This window comes from Crotalus tigris, unplaced genomic scaffold (assembly GCF_016545835.1).
Source record: "Crotalus tigris isolate CLP2741 ecotype Arizona unplaced genomic scaffold, ASM1654583v1 scf7180000024340.7048381, whole genome shotgun sequence".
Taxonomy (NCBI): domain Eukaryota; kingdom Metazoa; phylum Chordata; class Lepidosauria; order Squamata; family Viperidae; genus Crotalus; species Crotalus tigris.
In genome coordinates this window covers 451,840-476,995 of record NW_024100510.1, presented here as the reverse complement: position 1 = coordinate 476,995, position 25,156 = coordinate 451,840, and the positions used below count along the sequence as shown (strand labels likewise).

Here is a 25,156-nt window from a genome sequence, read left to right as displayed (position 1 = left end):
AAGCATGCAGATCAGGCTCCAAACCAAAATCTTGCCTGTATTTGAATAGTTAAGAGTTTTCCATATATTGCAGCTTCTTTTAACTCTTCAGTGGTTAAGTATGTTATGTGGATATTCATTACATCTGTACAAAATTGAAAGTATTATTCCAGTTAAATGTCAAATAGGAGACTGATCTGAAAATATTTTGTAATTCCAACAATATCTCTACGGTTTCTGTTTTAATACTAATTCAGGATTATTTTTGAGGTAGTATTTAATAATTTGTATATTTTAGGTTTAATTAAATATTCATATTGAAATAAATGACCTAGGTCTTTTACATACACTAATCCTAAAATAAAGAACACACTATACCAGATCTCTAAGCTGGACTATCCAGATGGTTGCGTTTGGTTTCCATAAGATGTTTAGAACTTCTACTGGATTTTTCTCTGGATTTCACACCAAACGACTACCTACAATTGATAGTGATTTTTAATATACTTGTAATAAAGTACTTATGCAAAACTGGGTCCCAGTGCAAAATATCATTTGCAGATTTTCAACCCTTCAGTGGCCCTAGTTTATGGTCCCATTTGCCATGATGGCACCTAGGTACTTCAGGAAGACCCACAAGCCATGAAATTCTCCCTCCTCAGCCACCACTGTTTCCCAAATTTGCTTCTGCCTTTGTGCATCACATGAGTCTCTGTCACAGAAAAATCTCTAGCCATTATCCCTTCGTGAATTTGCCCAGCCCCCTTTTCAGGCCAGGTGAGCAATTGAGGAGGCAGAGATCCAGGCCGGCACAAGCGCTCCCCTCCCCGCGCGTTTACATTTGGAACCAGCAAGGCTAGACGCGTCATGTCTAAAGGGGGGGGGGGAGGTTGTAAGGGCCCTGAATCCATGTCTAAGCTGCCACTAACGATCCGGTAACAGCCACCACTTCTCCGATCCGATCTCCTGCTATCACTCGGGGTCAAGATAAATGCCGTTTTATAAAGTTCCGCGATGGGAAGGCTTTCTTCCTTGACTCTCTGAAAAATTCCCCAAAGGCGGCGGCTTTGTCGCGCGGAAGAGAACTCCGCGCATCTTTGGCGGCGATACCTCAACGCCAGTCTCTGGCTTGTTTCCGTCTCAAAGGCCGTCCCGTGGGCGCGCGTCTAGCTGCCTGGGCCGCTAAGCGAGGCTTTGCCTCTCCTTTTCCGAGTCTCTGCCCAGCGAACGGAGCTCAGCAGCGGCCTCTCGCTACCTTTCTTTGACCCGAAATCTCGATGTTCCGCTGCCATCTTGCAGTTCAGTCTGGACTCCCACCCAGGCGTGGGGCTTTAGGTTCGCCTGGCCCGCTGGAAGAGTTTCAAAAGGGTGGCAGCCTCTCGAGAAGCGGGATAGGCAGGCCCCTCTTTGTCTTCTCCCCTCCAGACCCCCCCTCCTATTCGCGCTCCGGTGGAAGGAGACGGGCTGCACACCTGCAGCCCGCAGATTACAAGTCCCGGGCGGAGACGGAAGCGGAACTGCAGCTTTAAGAAGAGCTCTGCTGCCTTTGATCTGCACCAGAGCGCAGCGCTTCCTCTGCTGAGAGAGGTAGATTTAAATCATCACAATCACAGCCCACATCCAGCAGGCTATAGCGTAGGAAAGGGCGCTTCACTTTCTCACCTTTGAGACATTAAGTGCTGCGGATCCTTGAGCCTCTTTCAGAGCAAACCAATGGTTCTTAGCTTCCTGCCTCGAGAGAGGACGAAGCTTGACCAATGGACCTTCGCAAGCCTAGGAGAAATCAAATGCCCTACAAACACTTGCACTGGGACGCATTTCGCCCTATACTGGATAACAGAAGAGTTACACAGTCCAGATTTCAGCAGGGGATTATTTATGGTCACATCTAAATTAATCCATTTATCCGGGTTAATTTTCTGGATTAAATTCTGGTCCCTACCCCCGCCTCCTTCCTTCAGCCCTACCGGTAATATAAATTAAATTCCCATTTTCATCTAAACGTTTATCGCGGTAGCAAGCACACCTTCAATACATTCACATCTCAGGAGCTCCAGGAATGGATGCCGACATCTCCGTGGTGCACTCTTGGAAGCAGAGCCGGGGGGAGGGGAAAGGTGGGGACTGTCTGCCTGACTTCTGCAAAAGGAGACCATTCCCGTTGCTATGTGGCCACTAAACCAAAGAGGGATGGCGGCTGCGGGTAGGTCGAGTCTCACTCCTGCTCCCTCACTCGCTCTCCATCTCTATCTTCTTTTCTCACCCCCCTCCCCCTTCCCGCGATTGCAAGGTTTTCATTTCTTTCATTGAGAACAACGTGCTCAAGTTTTCAACTATTCAACTACTAAAAGAGCAGCATTCTCTCCTTCGGATACAAAGTTGAATTTCAATTGAAAACAAAATCCAGTTATTGGCAGTGCCTAGCTTTTTTATTTTTACAATATATAAATGTTGGGATAAAAATAATAATCATCATAATCCAGTCATAATTAAGATAAAAATTGGGGGAAATTGTAGTGGAGAGAAATCAGGGATTGTCATTCATTGACCGAAATAATCACTCTCTAATCTGTTATCAAACAACTCCACCTCAGCCATTAAGTGAAATGCCAAAAAGAAACTCCCGGTTCAAATTTAAAAGAGGCATTGTTGAGTCAAAAACAAAATCACCTTACATTCTGATTCCAAATGAGCAATTAAAAGTTTAAAGATGAAAGGACGAGAAAGCCTTTAAAAACACCGGAACATAAAATGTCTATGTTCTCATAATTAAGTATAGAACGATCCGAAGGTCCCTGATTTCATAATCTTCCATTAAAAAAAACTTGGAAGTTGTTGACAATCTTACTGACAGACTTCTCCGGGCCGGCAAGATAAACCCCAGCAACGATAGACACCCCTTTCTTTCAACGCGGAAAAAGGATAGTTTGAAAAGTTTATTTTTCTAGTTCATCCGCCCTTTCTCCGCCTCCGACCGGATCTTTAAGGAAAAGTTAATTGTTGCTCACATTTAAAAGCAAAAAATTCTTTCAAGTTAGAAGAATGCAAATGAAACCTTTATATGTTTCGTTTTTGTTTTTGTTTTGAATGCCATTCCTCTTTAAATAATCCACTCGATCATTGCCTGGGAATCTCTATTAATCGAATGGGTTTGCCTTTTTGCCAGGTCCTTTATCATTATTTATGGGCTCTAGATTGTTTCAAAGTTCCCTTGACGTTCGATTTACAAGTTTGGAGCGCTTTTCTTCTCCCTGTCCTGCCTTTTGTTCTCAAGAAAGACATCGTGTTGGAGGGGCTTTGAAAAGCCAAACACTTGCCTGCCCATGAAAAAGAAGCAGACTCGGTCCTTTTTAATTCGTCCGGGCGAATGAATGACTCTTTGACATAATTGCAGAAGCCGTTTCAAAAGCTGAGGGAGGGGGATGCCTTCCATTAAAGCTGCTCACGTCAACTCTATTGGGGGGGAACTTGCCAAAGGGGGGGGGGTCTCTCCGTCATCAGCTCTTTGAAAGAGTGAATAAAATAGAGTGAATAAAATAGTTTATGGGGAGAAGGAAGGAAGGAAGGAAGGAAGGAAGGAAGGAAGGAAGGAAGGAAGGAAGGAAGGAGGGAGGGAGGGAAGGAAGGAGGGAGGGAGGGAGGGAGGGAGGGAGGAGGCTTCCATCTTTTTGCTCCTTACAAATCGGTGCTTCCGATGGGTTGGGGGAACAACAACTCTTCGGGAAAGCCGCCCCGGCAGCCCTTTTAGATAAACTTGGACGGAGTAAATGTTTTCTTCGCCCAGCCCCTCCAACAAGCTCCCCTAGATCCTTGAGCCTGAGGTCAACTGCTATTTCAAGGAGGGAGACCGTCACTCCATCCGAAGGAACCCGACGTTCCAAACTCCTCGTCCCCTCAGCCTGACGGCGCGAACCGCCTCACAGCAAAGGTGGAAACGATTCTCAAGCTTGGAGTCGAAACGACAGTGCCGCCAAGCCCGAAGAACGCGCCGCTTGATCGGGGCCAGCCGGCGGGATGGCCCTTTGCCTCAGGATAAGGAGGCGCGGGGGAAATGCTACCATAGGGACCAGGGTCCGAGGAAACCTTATTTTTGAATTTGGCTTCTGGTTCCCTCAAGACCCTAGGCGGGAAGAGGAGCCAAATTAATCAGGGAATGAAGGCTGAGCCTCCTCCGGTACTTCTAAAAGCGGACGGCTCCTCCTTTCTCCTTCCCCCAGAACCTTCTTTCTGCCCAGCCATAAATCTCCCCGAGGAATGGATGGGAAAGAGGCGCGGGAGCGGGGGAGGGGTGTTTTAGCGGTAGTTTTCTGGCATTCAGCAGGCTGCAAAAGGGGTCTGGGATCGATGTTGCCTAATCATTACAACCCTTGCTGGGCGTCAGAACCATCCAGCGGGCAATAAAATTGTTAAATGGTATGGCCAACGGTCAGACCGAGCTCTCCAAAATTAAGCAGTGGGTCTTTCCAGCAACGCTCTCCAACCTCTTCCCAAACTGGCAACGACCATACAAGGGGAGTGTAAGGAAATGAGGAAATCTATTTTGAGGAGAGTGCTGGGAACGGAGAGGGGAGGAGGGGATAAAGATTTTATACCCTGTGAAATAGGCTTAACAGAAATGAAAAGGAGAGTGAGGGAGAGGAGCTGAGTTCAAATTCAGACAACAAACATCCTTGTCTGCCCGCCTGGGGTTGCTGTTCCCTGCGGCTGCTTCCCTGTCTCTGAAAGGTCTCTCCCCAATCGTTCACTGCTTTTTCAGCCATATGAATTGCATGCTTTCCTCGCAAAAGGGAGAGGGGACAGGAGTGTGGTGAAGATACACGATTTTCCGAATGGCTTCTGGTCTTTTGTGGGAAAACGTAAAACGTTTAGTGAAAGGGGCAGAAATGCGGGTGAAGGAGACAGTAGTTAGAGAAAGGCTGGATCTACAAAGGTTTGGATCGATACGTTCATAAATATCGATTAGTCTTTATTTTCCAATTAACTACGCTTGTAAAGAAATTCCCATTATCTATGTAACGACCCTCATTTCTCTCTGATCGTTATCTTGTTAGGGTCTCCAAAAGGCATTCTCCCCAGTGGAAGTCATTAAATTTTAGTAGCAGTTGCAGACTCTTATAGGAAGGCTTTGTGACTAAACACAGCCATCCTCCTATCTAGACGATAAGTTCAAATATCGTCAAACTTTTGACTTCAAGCAAGTGGTGCCTACAGTTCCCGTGTACGATTTCTTACGTCACTGCCGCTGACCCTTAAACCATTCCTTCCAAGAACCAAAACGGCCCCCCTGACGAAGGAAGGAGGGAACCAGTGAAGCGCGCGCTGCGGAAAGGGGCGGGTGACGGCGAATGCTGCTACTCCATCTTCCCAACTAGTTCTGGCGCTCCCGATCCTCCTGATCGTTCCAAGCCCCGGCCTTCCGCTGGCAAAAGAAGCGTTCGGAAAGGATCTGAGTATCCCGTCTGGGGGCGGGGAATAAAGTCGACATGGAGGTGGGGATCCAAAGTCCCAAGCGGAGGAATCGGATGGAGCGCTCGGAACCAGCTGCTGGGTGTCAGGGGTTGAGATCCGAGCCCATTTTTGCCTGTCGCTCACCCTGAGGGACAGATGAAGACCCGGGGCATTAGCCTTCCGGTGGGTGTGCAGAGGTGAGAGGGCAGTCTAGAGTTGAAACAGGGAGGCTCATTTCCTCGCAAGTGCGCCAGGTCTACGAAACGCTGTGTCCCAGTCAAGGCAAGAGACAAGCAAAGCAGAGGGCGGCAAACCGCACCCCCGTTTTTGCACGCGTCCGCTTCTCACGCGTGCTGAAAGCTTCCTATCAAGCCAAGCTTCAGAGGATGCGCCGCCCGATTGCTGGACTCGGCTCCCTTTCAGCGGACCGGAGGAGGGGCGGAGTTAAAATCTCTTCGCCGCCGCTGCTGCGCCACACATTCCTCTCTTCTTCCCTCTCCCTCACCCTTCCTGGCCAATGAAGAGGGAGCGAAGCAGCCACGTGGGTCCGGGAAGGTTCCGAGCTTGGCAAAACGCGAATGAGAAAGAAGAGCGCGATTCAAAGGTACCGCCGACACTCGGGAGTGCGAGAGGAAGCGCGCGCTCGGCGTCTGGCTCTCCGAGGGCCCCAGGAGAGCGCGAGCGCCGCGGGGCGGAGAGAAGGCAGGCAGGCCTTTCTGGGGAAGCGTCTCGAGTCGGGTTGGATCGCGGCTCAGGGCAACCCGCCCCGATGTCTCCGTGCTGCGGCCAGGGAGACCCAACTTTGACCCTCTGTTGCCCAGTCCAGGCGGTCCCCTACGCCCCACGCTGCCGTCACCAACGCCGCCGCCACTCCCCGTCCTTCTCGTCCCCGGCCACCACCTGGCCCTAAAGCGACTAGGCCGCCCTGTCTGCTTCTTGTCTCCCGCGCCTCCTTGGCCAATAGCGCCTCTATGAGTGCAGCTTTTCAGCCGTCGCTCATGATGATGCCGCGCCCTTTGGGAAGCAGCACTGCCTTCAGCATAGACTCGCTCATCGGCAGCCCGCCTCAGCCTAGCCCGGGTCACTTCGTCTACACGGGCTATCCTATGTTCATGCCCTACAGGCCAGTGGTCCTGCCGCCGCCGCCGCCGCCGCCTCCACCACCCCCGGCCGCTATGCCTCAGACCACGCTGCCGCCCTCACACCCTCACCATCATCAGATTCCCAGCCTACCCACCAGTTTTTGCTCCAGTCTGGCACAGGGCATGGCTTTAACTTCCACCCTCATGGCCACCCTGCCGGGCACTTTCTCGGCTTCTCCGCAGCATCAAGAGGCGGCAAGAAAGTTTGCACCACAAGCTCTCCAGGGTAGTTTTGACAAGGTGGATGCCATTCAAGCAGAAGCTGAAGACGGCAAGGCATTCTTGGCCAAGGAGGGCTCACTACTGGCCTTCTCTGCCTCCGAAACAGTGCAGGCTTCTCTCGGTAAGTACTTCGGCTGGCAAGTGCATTTCTATGTCTCTACATGCTGCAGACCTTTGGCTATAAAACTAGCCCTGGCCGAGGAAGTCAAAGGGAAACGGAGTAGGGGCGCCGATTATCTTGTCTTGAGGTGACCCAGGTCATAGAATTCTAACCAGAAAGGCAGCCTGGAAAATTGAAATGCGTATACTTTATGAATGTATCCGTGCGTTCATGAGAATATTTGCATTTCTCGTTTAGTTTTCCACCCAATTCTCATAGGCAGCAAATTAAAACCTCAAGGAGGGCGGGAAAAAATGGGCACTATTCATATTCATATAGGGCGTGCATATGTTGCTATTATTCTTTTGCTGTAATTCTATTGCTATTATTTGGGGCGTTTAGAAAGGCGTAACTATCGCCGCCCGTGAAACATGAACACGTGAGTGTCCCGGTATTTAACTTAACATTTATATAACATAATGTCGTAACATGAATATAGGCATTTCCTTCCTAAATGACTGCCCTTAGGAGTTCGAGGACAAGGGCAGGGGAAAGGGGGAAGGTTAAGCAATAGATCTTTGAGAGGATGGATCGTCCCTCTTAAACTACTCCTTGCCTATAATTAGAAGTGTTTATGAAGAGACTTGGGAATCTAGAAAATGTAATTTGGAGTTACTAAGCCAAAGAGCAAGGTACTGACATTTTAGCCTGGTGAATTGCCTTCTGAAGTCCCTTGCTTAAGAAAAGAATGAGCAAGTCGTGGCTTGAGAAAGTGTGGCATGCACTACTTCCCATTTTGCATGCCATTTTGATGTTCTGCTTCCCGCTTGGCGATTGTCCGGCACAAAGAACTATTCAAATATCACTTGCGATGAATTTGCTAAGACAATGAAGAGCCTTGTGGCATCCAAAAGGTATAAAGACTGGTGGAAGCAGATGCTTCCGGGGAAACGTGATGGACTTCAGCCCGAAAGCTTATGCTTTCGTCATTTCGATGCCTCTTCTAACCACTGCCCTAAAACTGTGTTTCTGGAACCCACCGAAAAATAACTTTTCACGCTTCTGATTTCCTCCTCAGAGCCCTGGGGAAAATGGTTCTCGGTCCCTTTGCCCTATCCCTGGTTCGTCCCCACTGCTTCCAAGCCAAATTCTGCTACCTCGGTGTTAAGCCTAAAATCTCTCTCCGGAGGAGGAGGAGGCTGTTCTTTGGAATGCTGGGTGGAACATAAAAACAGATGTTCTTTTTGGCTTTCCTCCAGGCACCACACGAGCAGCCTCCGGAAAAGAAGACGCCAAAGTGGACGATGATTCGAAAGGCAAAGAGGAAAGTTTCTCGCTAGACAGCGATCTCGATTATAGCTCTGACGACAATCTGCCGGGTCAATCGGTTCACAAGGAAGACGATGCTGGCAACGGCCTGGAGGAGAGCAGTCAGAGCTCGGCGAACACAAACAGTACCACCTCAACGGGAAAAAATCGCCGGCGGCGAACGGCCTTCACCAGCGAGCAGCTGCTGGAACTGGAGAAGGAATTCCACTGCAAGAAATACCTTTCTCTGACCGAGCGATCCCAGATCGCGCACGCCCTCAAACTCAGCGAAGTGCAGGTCAAAATCTGGTTCCAGAACAGGAGAGCCAAGTGGAAACGGGTGAAGGCGGGCAATGCCAATTCTAAGACCGGGGAGCCGTCCCGAAACCCGAAGATTGTGGTGCCTATCCCAGTCCACGTTAGCCGGTTCGCAATCCGGAGTCAGCACCAGCAACTGGAGCAGGCCAGGCCGTGAGCGGAGACAAATCTGACCGAGGTCCCCCCCCCCCGAGCCCCGATCTCTTCTTCCCCTCACGCGCACAATAATCCTCTCCGCCCCTCCCCCGTCCGTCCGCAGCCCCCCAAATCGGGGCACAATAGAGAATTTTTCACTCACCAAGTGAAGCGAACCGCTAACCAAACGAAGTAGGCTGAAATGCATTCATAAACCATCCGTCAGAAAACTCGTGTCATATTTCCAGAAGGTGTATCAAAAGACTCGGAGGAACTATTTACATATTTATGAAACTGTCCAACTGTGTATATAAAGAGCTGGATCTCAGCTGCTGCATTTTGACTGTGATGAGACCAATGAGCAGTGAGGTGAAGTCTTACATTCCAAAAGTACATTTTATTGTCAAAAACCGCAGAACATTTCAACGGCTCTTCTCCTCCCACTATTGGGATTATTCTCCTTTCCCAATTCTTTTAATGAAAGAAGGGGGAGAAAACTACCAGTTTAACTTGTACAGCTGCTGCTTCTTCCTCTTCTTTCCGTCCACCCTCGCCCACCTCCTCTCCATTTTTTCAAGGGGGAGCGATGGAGAAGCAAATGAGATATTCTTCCGGTGCATCTCCGTCCCCCCTCCCGGCCCCTTATTCTAAGCCACTTTTCTCCTCTCTCTTTTCTTTAAATGCACGAGTTTTTTCTATTGTGTTGAATTAATTTATTTCAAATGTAATTTACTTTTTTAAAGTTATGCAAATGAAACAAAACATAATGATGTTGTGAATAAAATGTCCAAAGGAGAAAAAGAAAAATAGACAAGATTGAGCAGTTGTTCTGTACGAACTTCTAAGACCGGGGAGCTGTCCCGAAACTTCAAAATTGTGGAATTCCAACGGCGCTTTCCTCTGTGTTGCCAATCCCTGCCACAGCCCTGTTTCCCGTTTAAAGAAGCGACGGGTTCAGCTGAGGACGGGGGTGGGTCGGTGGGCAACAAGAGGGTGAGCGCCTGATGAAGAAGAAATGCCTGTCATTGCTCGGAACAGCTGCAAGCTTTGCCCGAAAGCTTAACTGAGGGAGTGCCATGCGCCAGGACCCCCAGTTTGGGCCCTGATAGAGTAGCAGGTGGCGACCTTCACTCTCTTGGCAAGGGGAGGCGGGAGGCCGGAGAGGCGCTGTATGTCCTGGCCTTCGGGTTTGGTGGTCTGCAGGGAGATGTTCAGGTCAAGGCGAGATCCTCCATTTCTTGACGGAAAAGCAAAGGCTTCTGCTGAGTGTTTTCTCCCTTGGCAGAGCTTTGACCAGCCAGCTCAGCGTGCCAGCAATTCTGCCTTTCCGGATTAATTCCGGGCAAGACTGTTGGAAAGAAGGGAAGGGAAGGGGACAGAAGAAACTGATTGTGAAGGTTTTTAGGTTAATCTAGATACAGACCCCTGATTCCGACGTTGCTCCTACCTTTGGAGGGTAAAAAAAGGAGAAGGAGTTTCAGTAGAAGCTTCAACACAGATTGCCACAAAAAAATTGAATGCGGTGCAGCCACCACCGCCATCAGCACTTCAAAACCGCGTTGCTTTCATTGCTTTTCACCCATAACAATATGCAGGCCAACATGCCGGCCAACCTCTGCAGATAGATAACTGGCTAAAAATAGGCTAGGGCTGGGTGGCAGACTTATGCAGGAAGAGGCAAGAGGAGACAGGCGCCTCCCTGGCAAAGTGAAACCTGGGAGAGGCGGGAGGCGACCCCGAAGAGTTTCTGCCACTTGCCTGCCAATTAATAACTGGCATCCGGTGAACAAGATTGAAAAATCCTTTCAACCAGACCCATTCACTTGGCGAAACAGAAATGTGACTGGGAAGATCTGAGAAGTCTCAGATTGCTGCGGGGTCTGCCCCAGTACTCCGGGGTGCGCTGCGTCCGATGCACCAAGTCGGAACAAGCCATGAGGCTTAGTCAGACGCCTGTTCTGTTCGCTGTTAGGTGATGCTGCTTTCCAGATTTCGAAGAAAACGGGACCTTTGCGTGCGCGGCTGCACATAATCGCTGCCTGATATAAGAGCCGTTTCTCTTGAGCGCGCTAAAGAGGGCCTCTTCGGATTCTGGGTCCACCTTCCGATAAGCCTGATGCTGCCCCAAAGGCTCCACCATAATGCTAGCCATCCTAAAAGCCGCCACTTCTGGCTGAACAATCCCATTTTAGCAGAAAAGGGCAGTTTTAACATCTTCCAAAAAGTTAGAAGGGGCGGGAAGGCAGGCGGGCGCTCGCAAAGCAGCGGCGGGAGCTCGCAAAACCTTTCCTAGGATTTCACCACAGCCTTCTGGTTAGAGCCTTTGCCCTTGCCTGCAAACAATGTCCGTATAGGAGTCCTGCCTGCCACGGTTTTCTATGCGAGAGAGAACAACAGGAAGACATCCGGCGGGAGGGAAAGGGCCCAAGCGCGTGCCCACCTAGTGGATGGGCGATTTCTTCTTCTCACACAATAATCTAAACGGAGCAGGGAAGGAGAATGGTCGTTTCCCGCAGGGTCAGGAAAAGCCCTAAACGGGACCCCCGAGGCCGAGGCGGGAGCAAAGAAGATAAACAAGCGAGGGAGAGGCGGCTGATAGATGCCACCATTCACCATTGCAGCGTTCATTTGGCTGCCTAATGAGTCAGATCACAGGGAGAGAGAAAAATTGTCAATCGCCCAGACCCTAATGAATTTTTTTGCAAATTGTAATCAAGCCAGGCCGTCTCAGCTCGCTGATTAATGAGACCCAAGAGGCTTGGCCGGCACCTCCGCTTTTTATTCCATCCCAGCCTCCCTGCACTAAATTAACAGCAACTTGTCTGCGCTTCAAATTAACTCCCAATGATTAATTCTGATGGGGGGGGGGAAGAATCTGAAGAATAGCTTGCGTTAATAGACACTGGCCTCTGATGCTGCTTGAAATTAATACACTTCCCCCCTCTGGCTGCCGGCTTTAATCCAGAGTTGGGCTTTGACATCCCTATATTTGTTGTTATAATAAATTTCACTTACATCTGCACATCAAATCATTACAAAGCCCACAGTCCCATCCCAGAAAGCTGGGGGCTGCATTGAAAAAACAGTCGGGAAAGTTGGACTGGGATTTGCCTGTTTTGCACTTAACAATAAATCCCTGCTTACATTTACAGGAGTATATTGTAAATCTGATGAGGAATAAAACACACACACACACACACACACACACGTATTTCTGTATTTTAATATCTCTCTCTCTCTCTCTCTCTCTCTCTCTCTCTCTCTCTCTCTCTCTCTCATCTTTCTTTTGGATAGACAATTAAGAAAATAATTGCGGAAGGTTGATTCGTTTTATCTCCCGATAGGAAACTACTATACAAGCTCAAACTAGAAAAAACAAAGAGGCTGTTATGTTTCTCGCGGCGTGGCGTGGGGCCGAGGCAGAAGAACACGGCTAGAGTATCTGCTCCCCTTCACTTGGAAGCTTGGTCATCGAGGTGGTAAACCAGGGACCTCGTCAAGTTTCCCGCCGGTAAACGATCCTACTATTCTTCTCCCGGCAGCGTCAGTGAATCCTCCTCCGCTTCCAGGTTCGATGGACGTTTCAAAATCCCATCCATCCCACCGCATCTTCAGAGAGCGACCCAGACACTTTTCTCTCTCCCTCCTTTCTCTCTCCGCAGAAGGGTCACGTGTCTCTCCCATCTTGCTTCTGTTTGTATTGACTTAATTGGCTTAATTATTTCTGCCGCGATTGGCAAGCTGGCTTATCTTTTTAAGCGATCCCTCCTGCCCCAGGAGTCTGCTGGTGATCCCTTGTCAGAGCGGAGGCAGATTGCTTTGGCAAACCCATAAGTTGCACAAGAAGATCTTTGCAATGGAAAGCAATAGAGAGAAATCTGAAAATGATCCGATCTGGCTTCTACTTGGTGGGAGGCCTTTTGGTAGCCTATCAATATGTTCTCTTTAATTAAAAGTCAGCCCCAACTGTACCGCAGAAAAACGGTGCTGTGCCAAAGGAAGTTATAAACAGGTAAGCTTGTTGTCTCCACAGATCTCTGCTCCAGTTTATAATCGAAAATAGTGGAATTGTTAGCCGTGAAAGGCAGACCAAAACATGAAAAGCTTTCCCAAAAGCTTTCGTTGCAGAAAGTGTCAGGAAAACAGCTCCTTTGGAAATTGAGAAGGGGGGAAATAGAGGAAAGTGAAGAATCGTATTCTCCTCCTTGCATAAGAAGATCAGGAAGGACCCAACGCTTCCTCCGACAATTTTTTGATTTTGTATCCGAGAAGCCAGGCCAGAACAACTCCATAGCTGATAACTACCGTAGGAGAGCGCAAGACTGCACATGGAAGGACAATGCCCGGGGGGGGGGAGGCAGCAATCGCGTGAAAACATCCACGCAGCAGTTGCTTCATTGAGAGTCGAAAGCAGGATTTACTTCTGCCCTTTTAGACTTAATAGCTATTTGGAGTTTTGAATGAACGTCTCTACTAAAATTCTACGTTCTATAGTCAGGAACTGGGGCCCTCTAGTCATAATTTGGACCCGTTATGTGAGCAGCGGTGCCGTTTTCGCCTAGCGGCCGCTTCCAACCAATTCATCTCACTGCTCCCCCATGGCAAAATCTTTACTAATACAACTGGTAGTCCTGTTTGGGGTCCGAGCATTCAGCTCAACTCGAGAAAGCTAAGCAGCACCGGGCCTTGTTAGCACCTGGGTGAGACACCTCGTGGAAATCCATGGCTCGCGCAGCAAAAGATCTCCCCCAAGGCGACTAAGCCCACCTGGATTACTGCCAAGAAAACGGCGCGGATGCGTCCCTGAGTTCCACCAGAAGGCGGCTTTTCCTTCTCAGTGTTAACGCCGCTGTTGCCTTCGTCCGTCGCCGCCAAAGGCGGCGCCGAGAAAGCTTTCCGTTAGGGCCAGTTTCCTTATCGGCTGACTACTTCCACGACACCGATATGCAGCCTTCTGCCTGTAACTTAGCAAGGTGGGCCCCCCAAGACTAGCCGGCTACAGGCTTCTGAACTCGCTGGGTTTCTGGAGGGCCTTCAGAAGGGTATCGGCTGGCAGATCAATCTTCATCTGCGGCCCTTGCGGTCTAAACAGGAGAAATACGAGCGGGATAACTTGAACATGAAGGCAAATCAAACTGTCACAGTAATAAAGTATCTGAAACATCGACCCACAAAAGCAACACCATATGTACGGAGACAACTAGTATGAATTATAAATTACATCGTAAAAATTGATTGCCTATTTTAACCACTCAGAAACACATGTTGAAGTGCTCCTTGCCTGCTAGATTCTGCTTACCACTGGAGGTCCTTTCAGGCTTGCCAGCCAGAGATGTTTCTCCAAAGAGACCAGGGAAGACCGTGGAGACAAAAAGATGTTCATGGCAAGATAATGTACAAGCCAGTGTCAGGTTTCCAGAGGTTTGAAAAGCTAGAATTTGGTATACTTGACACTTCCTTAATACTGTATGGTTGAACTGGACCCCTTTCCAGAAGGAACCCAAGCAGTCTGCTGAGTCGCATACAGCACTGGACCATATTTGGTCCACCCTAAAGCAAAACTGATTTACACATTAAGCACAATGTTTTAACTTTTTGAAAATCAGAAATAGTAAAAATGAAGTAACTTATTTATTTTCATGCTTTGCCTTTCGACCTTGAAAATATACACAATAGAATACCAATACATAAAATACAGTTAAAATATCCATGTCATTCAAATTAAAAGCTCAGCCGTATATTAAATGCCACTGAGATAATGTAATAATTCTCACAGGGGCTTATTATATTAAATTGTAGGAACTTAGAAAATATTCTGTAAAAGTATGAAGAAAATATAATTGTAATGCTTTTATTTTTACGGGGGGGGGTGTTCAGAGTGCCTAAGGCCCACAAAAATTACAATGCAGGCTTGTCATAAAAATAAAACTCTATCAGCTGCACTCAGACTTCCCTAAAGGGAGCTTGTTGGTTGGGCCAATTTGTTCAACTCATTTATTATTCACACTGCACTTTTCCTGTGTGGGCCTGGGTAAGTTATTCCTGAAAAAATCATTTCAAAGTTTCTCAGAGCTGCTCTACTCTAGTCCAGACAAGCAGGAATCTCTGAACACCAAAAGTTCCACCCAGTTTCAAATGTAAGTGCTATTTCCACTGCTTAACTTGTCCCGCTGCTACTCTGGTATGCAGTCAGGTCAAAGGACAAATGGAATATGATGCTTTGAATTTCAAGCTATTGCTGTGAAGTTCTCTTTTTTGCTAGCTTTTTTTCCAAGTGGGTCATATAGGTTGCCCAGGTCTTCTTGGGTTTTTGTTTCTGGACTCCCTCCATGGCAGAAATATAATGAATAGATCCATATTCTTTCCTACTTCTTAGGACCAAAGATCACCTGCAGATGGATCTCAGCAAGCAGAGATTCCACTGGTGCCTGCAGCTGCTGTCTCTTCTGCATCTGGAGCTGGCCGGCACCTTCTTCTTTCTCTCTGGGCCAAGTAGGACATCACAGAAAAACTGAACAATGGAAAAACAAAGTTGGAAGGGATCTTGGAGGTCTTCATCCAATCCCTTACTCAAGCAGGAAACCTTATACCATTGTCCAATCTCTTCTTGAAGACATGGCTTCCCCTCCCTGCCCAGCTTGTAAGCTACTCCTCTGGGGCCTCCTTGCCTATGGGCCAGGGCTGAATTGTTTGGTCATTAAAAACAAAGGCAATTCATCAAGCTAACTTCACTTCTCCCCCAAGAAGGAAAATGTTACTGTCCTTCCAAAATAAAGAACATATGTCATGAGATGTTTTTTCAAACAAAAATCACAAATATGCACTAAGCCATTTCAATGCCCCTCAAATATCTTATAATATTTTTCTATGACCAGATATTAAGTTTCCTGGCCTGATAAGGAAAATCTAGAAGACTGCTGAGTATTTGTCATGACAGCTGAAGGCCTAATATAGCCATATATGTTAGCCATTTTTCAGAGATGAATGCATTGTATAGTTTTGTACTGAACTCCCATCCAAATTAAGGAGAACAAGATTTACTGTTTTAGGAGCAACTGCAGGTACTTAGAATCTATTCAGAATATTCTAACAGTACATATACTAGTTAGCAAGCTCATTATTAAATCCTGGGCTTCAGGCAGCATGTTTTTCAAATAGCTTAATTTTTAATAGCAATATTAAGTCCAGGATATATACAACTAAAAAGTAAATTAAGTCACTCCCCAAATGTCTTCTACTGCATTGACTCACTCTCTAGGATACCTCTCCCCAACTCTTCCCCAACAAGAGGCAAAACAAAGGGAAACCATTTTGGAGAAAATTCTGGTGGGGGGGGGGGGAGGAAGAGAAAAGCAAAAGCTAACTGGATCCTAAAGAATGGAGTCTGCCTCTTCTGTGGTTGCTTTTTCTCCCCTGCTGTGCCCTGACCATAGAACCCTCTAATCTATTTATTTCAATCCACTTCATCCTCTCTCATGCTTTTGTTGACCACAAATCTTTTATAAGCCCCTTCCCCTCTTGTTTGAGGTCCCTGTTGTGGCTTGAATTACAATGGATAAAACAGGATTACACCAACCTGATCCTATTAAACCCTGCCAACTGATCTGCACTGACCTCCCCACAGCGCCCTTCACAAACTTACTGAAAACTTTTCTCCAGTCATGTATGCACAGAGAAGTGGGAAACCCAAAACTGAGATGAGGCTGATAAAAGCCAACAGTGACTGAGATTTCTTTTTCATGTCAGTGTAAGAAGTTTTTCATTCTTAGTAAGAGATTCTTCCAATTGATGCCTCTTTATTTATGCTTGTCTACATTGAATAATCTCATTCCTGACAGTGTGACTAGATTGTAAGACAGTGAGCAAGTTACTGACCAAAGAGTCTTAGCTTAATTAATGAGATATTATTTTGGAATTTTCTTTTCCCCTGCAAATGCCAGTTTAAAGTATGAATTTCGTGTATGTCCAAAAGTCAGAGACAAATTAAATGATTACAGCTATTGGTTATACAATGTGATTACAGGATATTTCTGTCCACTTCAGTGTGGCAGTAAGGCTGCTCTCATTCTCTGGTATCATCCCACACAATCCAAGGTTTCCCTGGGTAATGTATTATTTATTGATTGATTTAAAATATTTAAATATATTGCCTGTATACACATGACACCAAGGACTGTAGAATACAAAAGAATTATTACAGATTATGTAAAAATGTTTTAAGATAAAGCAATATTAGCACACTATTTAACCACATCACTAAATGTCAAGGGAAATTTAAAAAAAAATCTCTTTAGCATGAACTAAAATGTAGCAAAGGAAATGCATATTTATTTTCTAGAGGAAAGATAAGATTCCAGAGAGTGGATGATACTATAGCAAAGAAAAGTTCCTTATTTGTGTTAAGGAAAATATTTTCTGATGATTATTTTACTTCATTATTCTAAGAATGTACATATATAGATTAAGAATGTGCAGTATATGGCTGCCCAAGTCAAATACTGTGCTTTGGGGCAATTTAAAACAGCCAAAGAAAATAAGCAAAAGAACGGTTCAAATTAAAAGGTATTTTCTCCAAATGAAAACCCCATTCAACCAAACCCAATGTCCCAGAAGGTAATCAGGTTTTTAAAGTCTTTCTGAAGAACAAGGCAGGAACCAGCTATATTTTAAGGGAAATTAAAAAGCAGTTGCTATATCACCAAGAGACTCAGGAGGTCCCATAGGAAGCATTGTTTAGAGGAAAGAATCAAATTATTATTTGAGTGTGCATGATGGGCAGATATCACTGTGTCACAAAAAAACTCAATCCTGCATCCTATAGGGGTTTATATGTGATAACTAGACATCAGTTGCACTGGCCGATGTAGGGAACCAGGGCAGTCACAAAGTAATGGTATGATATATTATGTCAGCATAACAAAGTACAGTCATAACTACTTAGGCCTCTGCATTCTAAAACAATTCTAGCTTTCAGATAGTCAGCTCTTTGTAGAGCACATAGCAGAAATCCAGTCAGGAGGTGACTCTGGTGTAAGTGATAGTAAGCAGGGCCTACCAAACCAGGTACAGGCATAGAAGACAAAGTTGTTTAAAGGTCATCTTAGCCTAAGAATATGCAACCTTGTCCATGAGCAAAGATGGAAAATCTCCAGGTTTTGGCCCCTCAAACCCATAGTTACTTAGTCTTGCTGGAGTTGAGCCAAAACTTGTTCTTCTCCATCTAGACCAGTGGTTCTCAACCTTTTTAATGCCGCGACCCCCAACCGGTCGTAAGTCGAGGACTACTCAACCAGTCGTAAGTCGAGGACTACTCAACTGGTGCAGCACCGTTTGCAGAATGGGACTTTTGGCGGGCTCAGCAGGGCAGAGACAGCCTGGACAATTCCTATTGGCTTTTGAAAGCCAATAGAATTAAACTCTATTCAAGAGAGTCTATTCTATTGGCTTTCAAAAGCCAATAGAATAAAAGGGAGTAGCACAGCTGAGGAAAAGGGGAAAAAAATGGCGGACTGCGTTGTTTGGCAACCTCCATGAAATGGTCGTTCGACCCCAAATGGGGTCCCGACCCACAGGTTGAGAACCACTGATCTAGACCCTCAGGCACTAGAATAGAATTTTGACAGCTTCATTTATTTGGCCAAGGATGAGCAAACAGCTGACCAAATCTAAGTGGGAGAAAGATTCCTCTTGAGTATTTTTAAAATCTAAGACAGTATATAGATTAATAAAGGTAGCTACACATTTGAATCAAGTTTATTTATTTATTTATTTATAAGACTTATATACCACTTTAAGTGCAAGCACTCTCTAAGCGGTGTACACCAGTAAGCAATGTATATATATATTTTACATTGCCCCCAACAATCAGGGTCCTCATTTTACCTACCTCAGAAGGATGGAAGGCTGAGTCAACCTTGAGCCAGTGAGATTTGAACCGCTGACCTGCTGAACACACTGAACCAGTAACCATATAAGCCGAGGTGGCGCAGCAGTTAGAGTGCAGTACTGCAGGCCATTTTAGCTGACTGTGTTCAGCAGGTCAGTGGTTCAAATCTCACTGGTTCAAGGTTGACTCAGCCTTCCATCCTTCCGGGGTAGGTAAAATGAGGACCCAGATTGTTGGGGGCAATGTAAATATATATATACATTGCTTACTGGTGTACACCGCTTAGAGAGTGCTTGCACTTAAAGCGGTATATAAGTCTCATAAATAAATAAATAAACCAGAGCATCAACCTTCACCTTATATATTTCATATATATACTCTCTCCAAAAGCTATGTAAGCAAAAGTCTAAATGCTTTTAAACCTACAGGAGCTTGTAAATTTGTAGAGGAGCTTGCTCCAGAGACAAGACTCCTTTCCCTTAATGTGTACATATATATTCTTTGCTTTGCAGTATTTCAGAGAGAGAGAGAGAGAGAGAGAGAGAGGGAGGGAGGGAGGGAGGGAGGGGGAGAGGGAGAGGGAGAGGGAGAGAGATTTTCAAGGGAAGATTAAATAAAACCATAAAACATTTTTGTTTGGCACACTCTTGAGGATGCATAAATTGAATTCTGTTAGATATCTGCACTGTAAACAAATGGGCAAGTGCAATTTGAGATGAACAAAATGAAACTTCATTAAGAGGTTCATCACATATGCAATGCCACATGGTATTATGTCAAACAATACATCTTCAATATATAATTCAGTCCAAGCAAGATCTAATAGAAGAAGGTAATTTCCACTGTCATGATGTGGAAGCCTGATTTCAAGATACCATTCACAAACGGATAAAATTGGACCTCATGCAGTTTCAGTCAAAAAATTCCTTATAGTAGTTATCACATTCTCAAGTAGAATGGTTGAAATGTAAGATACTAAATTGAAAAGATGACAGAAGATTTTTGCTTAGCCAATTATTGCTTTTGGAAATTATACTGCCGTTGAAAAGCTACACTGAAAGTTTCTTCTGTAGATTTAAAGCAGGAGTGAGCAACTGTGGCTGTCAAACATAATTTCTATTATCTCTTGTAATTATCCATGTTGGCTGTTTCCAGCAGTCAATTCTAGCATCTTCTAGAGTCATACAAGCATTGGTGTGTCAATTGAGTGGTAATGTGAACAGACTATATATTGTCTTAGTAAAGATTGAGTAATGTTAGAAAATGCTATGTGTTACTAGTAGGGAAATGGCCTAGATTTAAATGGAATTGGAATTTTAAAAATCTGCAGGCTACACATTGCCTATACTTGTCTTAAAACATATGAACAGACCAGAAGACAAAAAAAAAATGTTGAAGCAATTATTTCAGAGTAATGTAAACAGAGTAGGAGAAAGACATTTTAACTAGATGGGGTGCATATCTCTGGAGAGCTGGAAGGATTGCCACCAACAATGCTGTTTATGGAGCAGTCGTACAACATAGGAAGAACAAGGATTTTCAGTCACTTCCATTTTTCCATTTTTGAGGATTTTGTGAAGTTGTTGTCATGCCATCTGTTGTCAAAGCAAGAACATTTGTTTGAAGTTTATTCTACGCTTATTGTTTATTCTTAAACAATGGCAAATTCTTCCATTAATTCTTGGCCACTGATTTTTGGTGGCATGATAAAGAGAAGTGATCTAGGGGCTACTGATAAGAGCAGGACACCCCCTCCTCACCCCAAAGAGAAAATATCTTGGCAAACACAGGAAACCCAATACAAACTAGTTTATTTAGCCTGAGGCTAAATAAACAAACACTTAACACATACTGGCTACAAGGAATGCAGAACCGGCTAACAGCAATTAGGACTGACAGGATTAGAATAGAAAAACCAAAAGGTACACAACAATAAAATAATTAACACTGGATCCCTCCTAGAGCAAAAATTAACACCTTTTAGACAGAATTGAAAAGGAAGTTAACCCAAAAGTACACACTGACCAGCAAATCAGAAAAGATAAATTTAAACTCACCAATCAGAAATGACAATTTTGGAAACCATGAAAGGGTATAAGAACTCATGTTTGAGGACCATTCTGTCTAGTTAGCTGGGGATTCATGCTGAATTGTCACTCAACTTTAATCTCTGTGATTAAATCTCTCTTTCCAGTAGCTGGCTTCATGTTCTATTTGTTCTCCTTTGCACTGCTTGGAAGAGCCTGAATGGCGGAATTCCTTCCAACAATTACCTGGCAACCACGAAGGGACTTCCAGCTCACCCAGCCACCAGACCGGGCCCGGAAGAGCCATCACCCAGCAGATCCTTGTTCCGCAGGAAAGTCTCCACAGACCCTGCCCAGTTGGCAATGGGTATTAAAGGGAATTTTTGAGTCTTGCGCTCAAACAGCTACCTAGAAAGAGAGTAAGTGCTGCCAAATTTAAATGCCTAGATTCAAAGGGTCCGAAGAACAAAAGGAAGAGTGTGTGTATGTATGTATGGGGCACTCTTCTCTGAAAATCAGCTGAATCTCACCCCCTTTCTATGTCCTCCAGCCGCACTCCAGCCTGCTGCTAGATCCCCTGGAGCCGTGACTGGCAAGACCCGGGAAAGCAAGGGGGGGACATCGGAGCGTGGGACCTTCTGAGAAAGGGGAGAGGTGAGCAGGCAGTAAAAGTGTAGTAAAATCTTTTGTATTGGTAGATCGGACCCCTTTCAGAAACTTTTTACATTAGGTAGACCAGACATCTCTCGGAAACTTTACATTAGGTAGACCGAAACCCTTTCAAAAACCGTTTCATTGGTAGACCAGAACCCCTTCTGCCAATAATTTTTAAGCAAAAGCCCAAGTTAAGAAATTAAGCCGGGGGCTAGGAGCATCCCTTACCTTTGGAAACCAAACATTTGAAGTCCGCAAACAGTGGTGGTGAAAAGTAAAAGTAAAGCCAGTAAGAGAATGCCACGTACCTTCTGCAGGGGAGCAGAAGAGTCCTTGACAGACCCCATTTTGGTCTGAAACCATGGTGGTAGATACCTAAAGGAGCACCATGTACTCTGTGAGGAATCCAGAATCCTCCGGGGGTCCCTTTTTGACCCAAAACCGTGGTGGTAGGCGGAAGTCTCATTAGAAGGCTTCAGTGCGCCAGACCCGATAGAATCAAAGTGAACCCCTGCATCAGGAATAAGGCAATCATGGGAGGTTCTGGTTCAAGAGTCAAGATAGGCTCCCTAGTGAAAAGCTTGCTTGAAGCCTGGGACAGGAATCAGCTACCCGTCCAGGCAGGTATGAAAAAGAAACAGTTAAAGGAATTATGTAAAAAATGGGCTTTGCTTAAAGATGAGTGCAGAAAACAAATTTGGCCAGAAGGTGGCACATTTGAATTCAAAACACTGAAAGCACTTAGATCCAGAATAGAACCAGCCCAGCTACCCTATTGATATTGCTGGGCTGAACTGTCCAGATTAAAAAGCCAGGCTCAAATCGAGTTCAAACCTCAGCCTCTCTTAGACGACTCCGAACCAAAACTCATGGCCTCCCTACTGAACAGGCCTGTACCCAGGTGATTGAGGGGCCAGACTGAACACATTTTAACCCATATCCCTTTCTCCCCATCTGACTTGGTTGTTTGGAAAAAGGACACTCCTACTTTCCTATCAGACCCCCAATTGGTCATAACAACTATAAGATCAATTGTGGAAACCCACAATCCATCTTTGGCAGACATGACCCAGCTATTACATGTGTTTTTAACAAAAGACAAACTAATGAAGCTTTTTGAAAAAACTGAAGAGATAGCCAGGCGACCTATAATAAGTACACCTGGGCAAGTAGCCCCAGCTAGAGTTGCCTGGCCTCTTAACTGTCCAGACTGGGATTATAACAATCAAAACCACTGGGACGAATATACGAGGGCTAAAAATAATTTAATGGAAGCCCTCTAGGAGATAGGGAAAAGGCCCCTGAACTGGTCTGAATTCCAAAAAACAATGCAGAGGGACAAGGAAACCCCAGATGCTTTCTGGGTCCATCTCTTAGAAGCCGGAATCACATTTGCTTATTTAGACATAAGCTATTAAGGACCAGAAAATTCTTGCTGCTGCCTTTGTTAATCAATCGACAAATGATATCCGGGGGCACTTTCATAAGATAGTCTCTTACTGGTCGACATTAGACATCTCAGAGTTGCACAAAATCGCAAACTTTGTATTTGACCAGAGGGAAAAATTAGCAGAAGAAAAACAAAGAAAGGAAGGAGAGAGAGAGAGAGAGAGAGAGAGAGAGAGAGAGAGAGAGAGAGAGAGAGAGAGAGAGAGTGAGAGAGAAGGAAAAGAGGCGTAGAGCAGAAAGAAGGGAGGACTTACAAGCCTTTGCAATGTTAAACAGGGATAGCAGACAAAGGCAACACAGACACCCCCCCCAGGGAAGGACAAAATGCTGGCAGTGCGAATTTAAAAGGGAAATGTTCTGTTGGAATATTCATGAACAGGAAGAGTCATGTGGTAACTCAGTCAGCCAATGTGAAGAAAGCACTACTGAGTCTGTGCAAAAAAAAGTATTGAGTTAGGAGCTGGATTTCCAGTCTCAAGTTTTGTCTCTGGTCTCTTTCTGTCAGAAGTCTTCATTAAGCTATGTTGCTGTAAAGAAGAATGGTATTGTAAATATTTTTATATAAATATAGTTATTTGAATCAGCTAAATGCAGTCAACTGTGAGAGCTTCTGATTTATTTTTTCACCAATAGAGAAATTAAAATTCTCTAACAGGTTATGGGCCCAGAGCTTACTAAGGACTGCATTGTAATTTAAAGCTGGAAGAAATTGCCTGTGTTTAGAAAGTATAAGAACAAGGCAGAATTAGCAGAATGGCTGCAATGGAATTTAAGGAAAGCTGTGTGCCTCATTTGGGCCAGAAGAATTACATTGTGTGGGCTGCTAAAATGGAATGTTTGCTCAAAGCAAAAGAGCTGTGGTATATTGTAGAAAATCCACCACAAGTGTTTGCAGCAGTTGATCAGAAAAATCATGATCAAGCAATGGCTCATCTTATCTTGAATTTGATGATGAACAATTTCTAAATATTGCAAATTTAAAGACTGCAAAGGAGATTTGGTTGAAGTTGAGAGCTGTGCACGTGAATGTTTCTGCATGCAATATAGTGCAATTGTCAAGAAAACTTTACAGGGCCTGTTTGCAACCAGGTGAATCTGTGGAACAGCTTTTACATAAAATGCAAAGTTTATTTTTGGACTTAGAACAACGTGGGATAAAATCCCCTGAGTCCCAGAAGGTTTTATTGGTGTTGAACAGTTTAGATAAAACCTGGGACACAGTTTCTACCATATTTGAATGTAAAGAAGAGCAAGACTTAAATTTTGAGGCTTTAAAGGCATGTTTGTTTAATGAAGAGGAAAAATGCCATTTTAGAAGCAGCCAGAGGAGGAGAAATTTCTGAGGAGGGGGTCCAGACTGCAAGTCTCCGGAGGACAAAAAACAAGCAGATCGGACCCAGACCAAATTGCAACAAAGGAGAGATTTTGCAGGCAGAGAGCTAAGCTAGAAAAGAATTGCTACATTTGTGGAGAAAAGACACATTTGCAAAGGAACTGTTTGCAGAGGAACTGTTTGCAGCAAAGGACATTTCTGCAACCAAAAAGGACTGCTTTGCAAAAGGAACATTTTGGTGTTGCAAAAGTTTTCTATAGCAACAATAGAGACAAGTGGCTAATAGATAGTGGGGCAAGTCAAACAATTGTTAATGACTCTGAGTTATTTGTTCCAGTAGCACAAGAAGCTATGGCTTTGGCAAATGGCCAGAAAGCAAAAGTCTGGAAGAGGCGATGTAAAAATTCCATATTTGGAATCAAAGTTTACCAATGTGCTTTGTGTACCTGAGATGGAACATAATTTGTTAAGTGTGTCTAATTTAGACAAACAAGGTTTTGAGGTCATTTTTGTAAATGGGAAGTGTCTCATCAAAAGGAATGGGAATACTTGTGCAGAAGGCATAAAGCAAGATAATCTATATGTATTGCAGAGACAAAAGGTTCAATGTTCCCATATATTTAAGAATGTTTCAGAGCATGATTCGTGTGTTCATCTTCTACATAGAAGACTTGGCCATGCAAGCTTTAAAGTTTTGCAGCAAATGCAAGATTTTGCAGAAGGGCTAAATTTGAAAGGGTGCAAAACATATTTGGACTGTGCAGTATGCAAAGCATCAAAGTCAAAGGCATTCCCAGTTAGTAAATGTAGCACAAGAGAAACAAAAAGAGTTCTAGAGCTGGTCCATGCAGATCTGGTGGGACCTATGCAAGCCAGTTTGGGAGGAGAAAAATATGCACTGGTAATTGTTGATGATTATAGCAGGTATTCATTTTGCTACTTGCTTAGAGCAAAGACAGAGGTGCTACAACAATTCAAATAGTGGGTAAGTTTTGTAGAGAGAAGGTACAGACAACAAGTGTGTCAATTGCAAACTGACAGAGGTACTGAATTTATGTCAACTAAATTCCAACAATGGTTGGGGCAGTTGGGGATAAGACACAGACGTACAAATCCTTACACAGCAGCAGAGAACGGTGTAGCTGAAAGAAGGAA

General features: G+C 45.1%; 1 protein-coding gene across 1 annotated transcript; it reads left to right on the top strand.

The window, feature by feature from the left end:
• Positions 1 to 5,376: 5,376 nt before the first annotated feature.
• Positions 5,377 to 9,431, top strand: GBX2 (gastrulation brain homeobox 2). Its single transcript, XM_039326312.1, has 2 exons — positions 5,377 to 6,912; positions 8,151 to 9,431. Exons 1-2 carry the CDS (start codon positions 6,399 to 6,401, stop codon positions 8,672 to 8,674), a joined length of 1,038 nt encoding a protein of 345 aa, XP_039182246.1. The 5' UTR covers positions 5,377 to 6,398; the 3' UTR covers positions 8,675 to 9,431.
• The last annotated feature ends 15,725 nt before the right edge of the window (positions 9,432 to 25,156 follow it).

Bases quoted from the DNA above. Each gene is read 5' to 3' on its own strand.
- GBX2 (XM_039326312.1), top strand. From the start codon at position 6,399: ATGAGTGCAGCTTTTCAGCCGTCGCTCATGATGATGCCGCGCCCTTTG. The intron at 6,913-8,150 runs GTAAGTACTTCG...GCTTTCCTCCAG, and splicing joins AACAGTGCAGGCTTCTCTCG to GCACCACACGAGCAGCCTCC.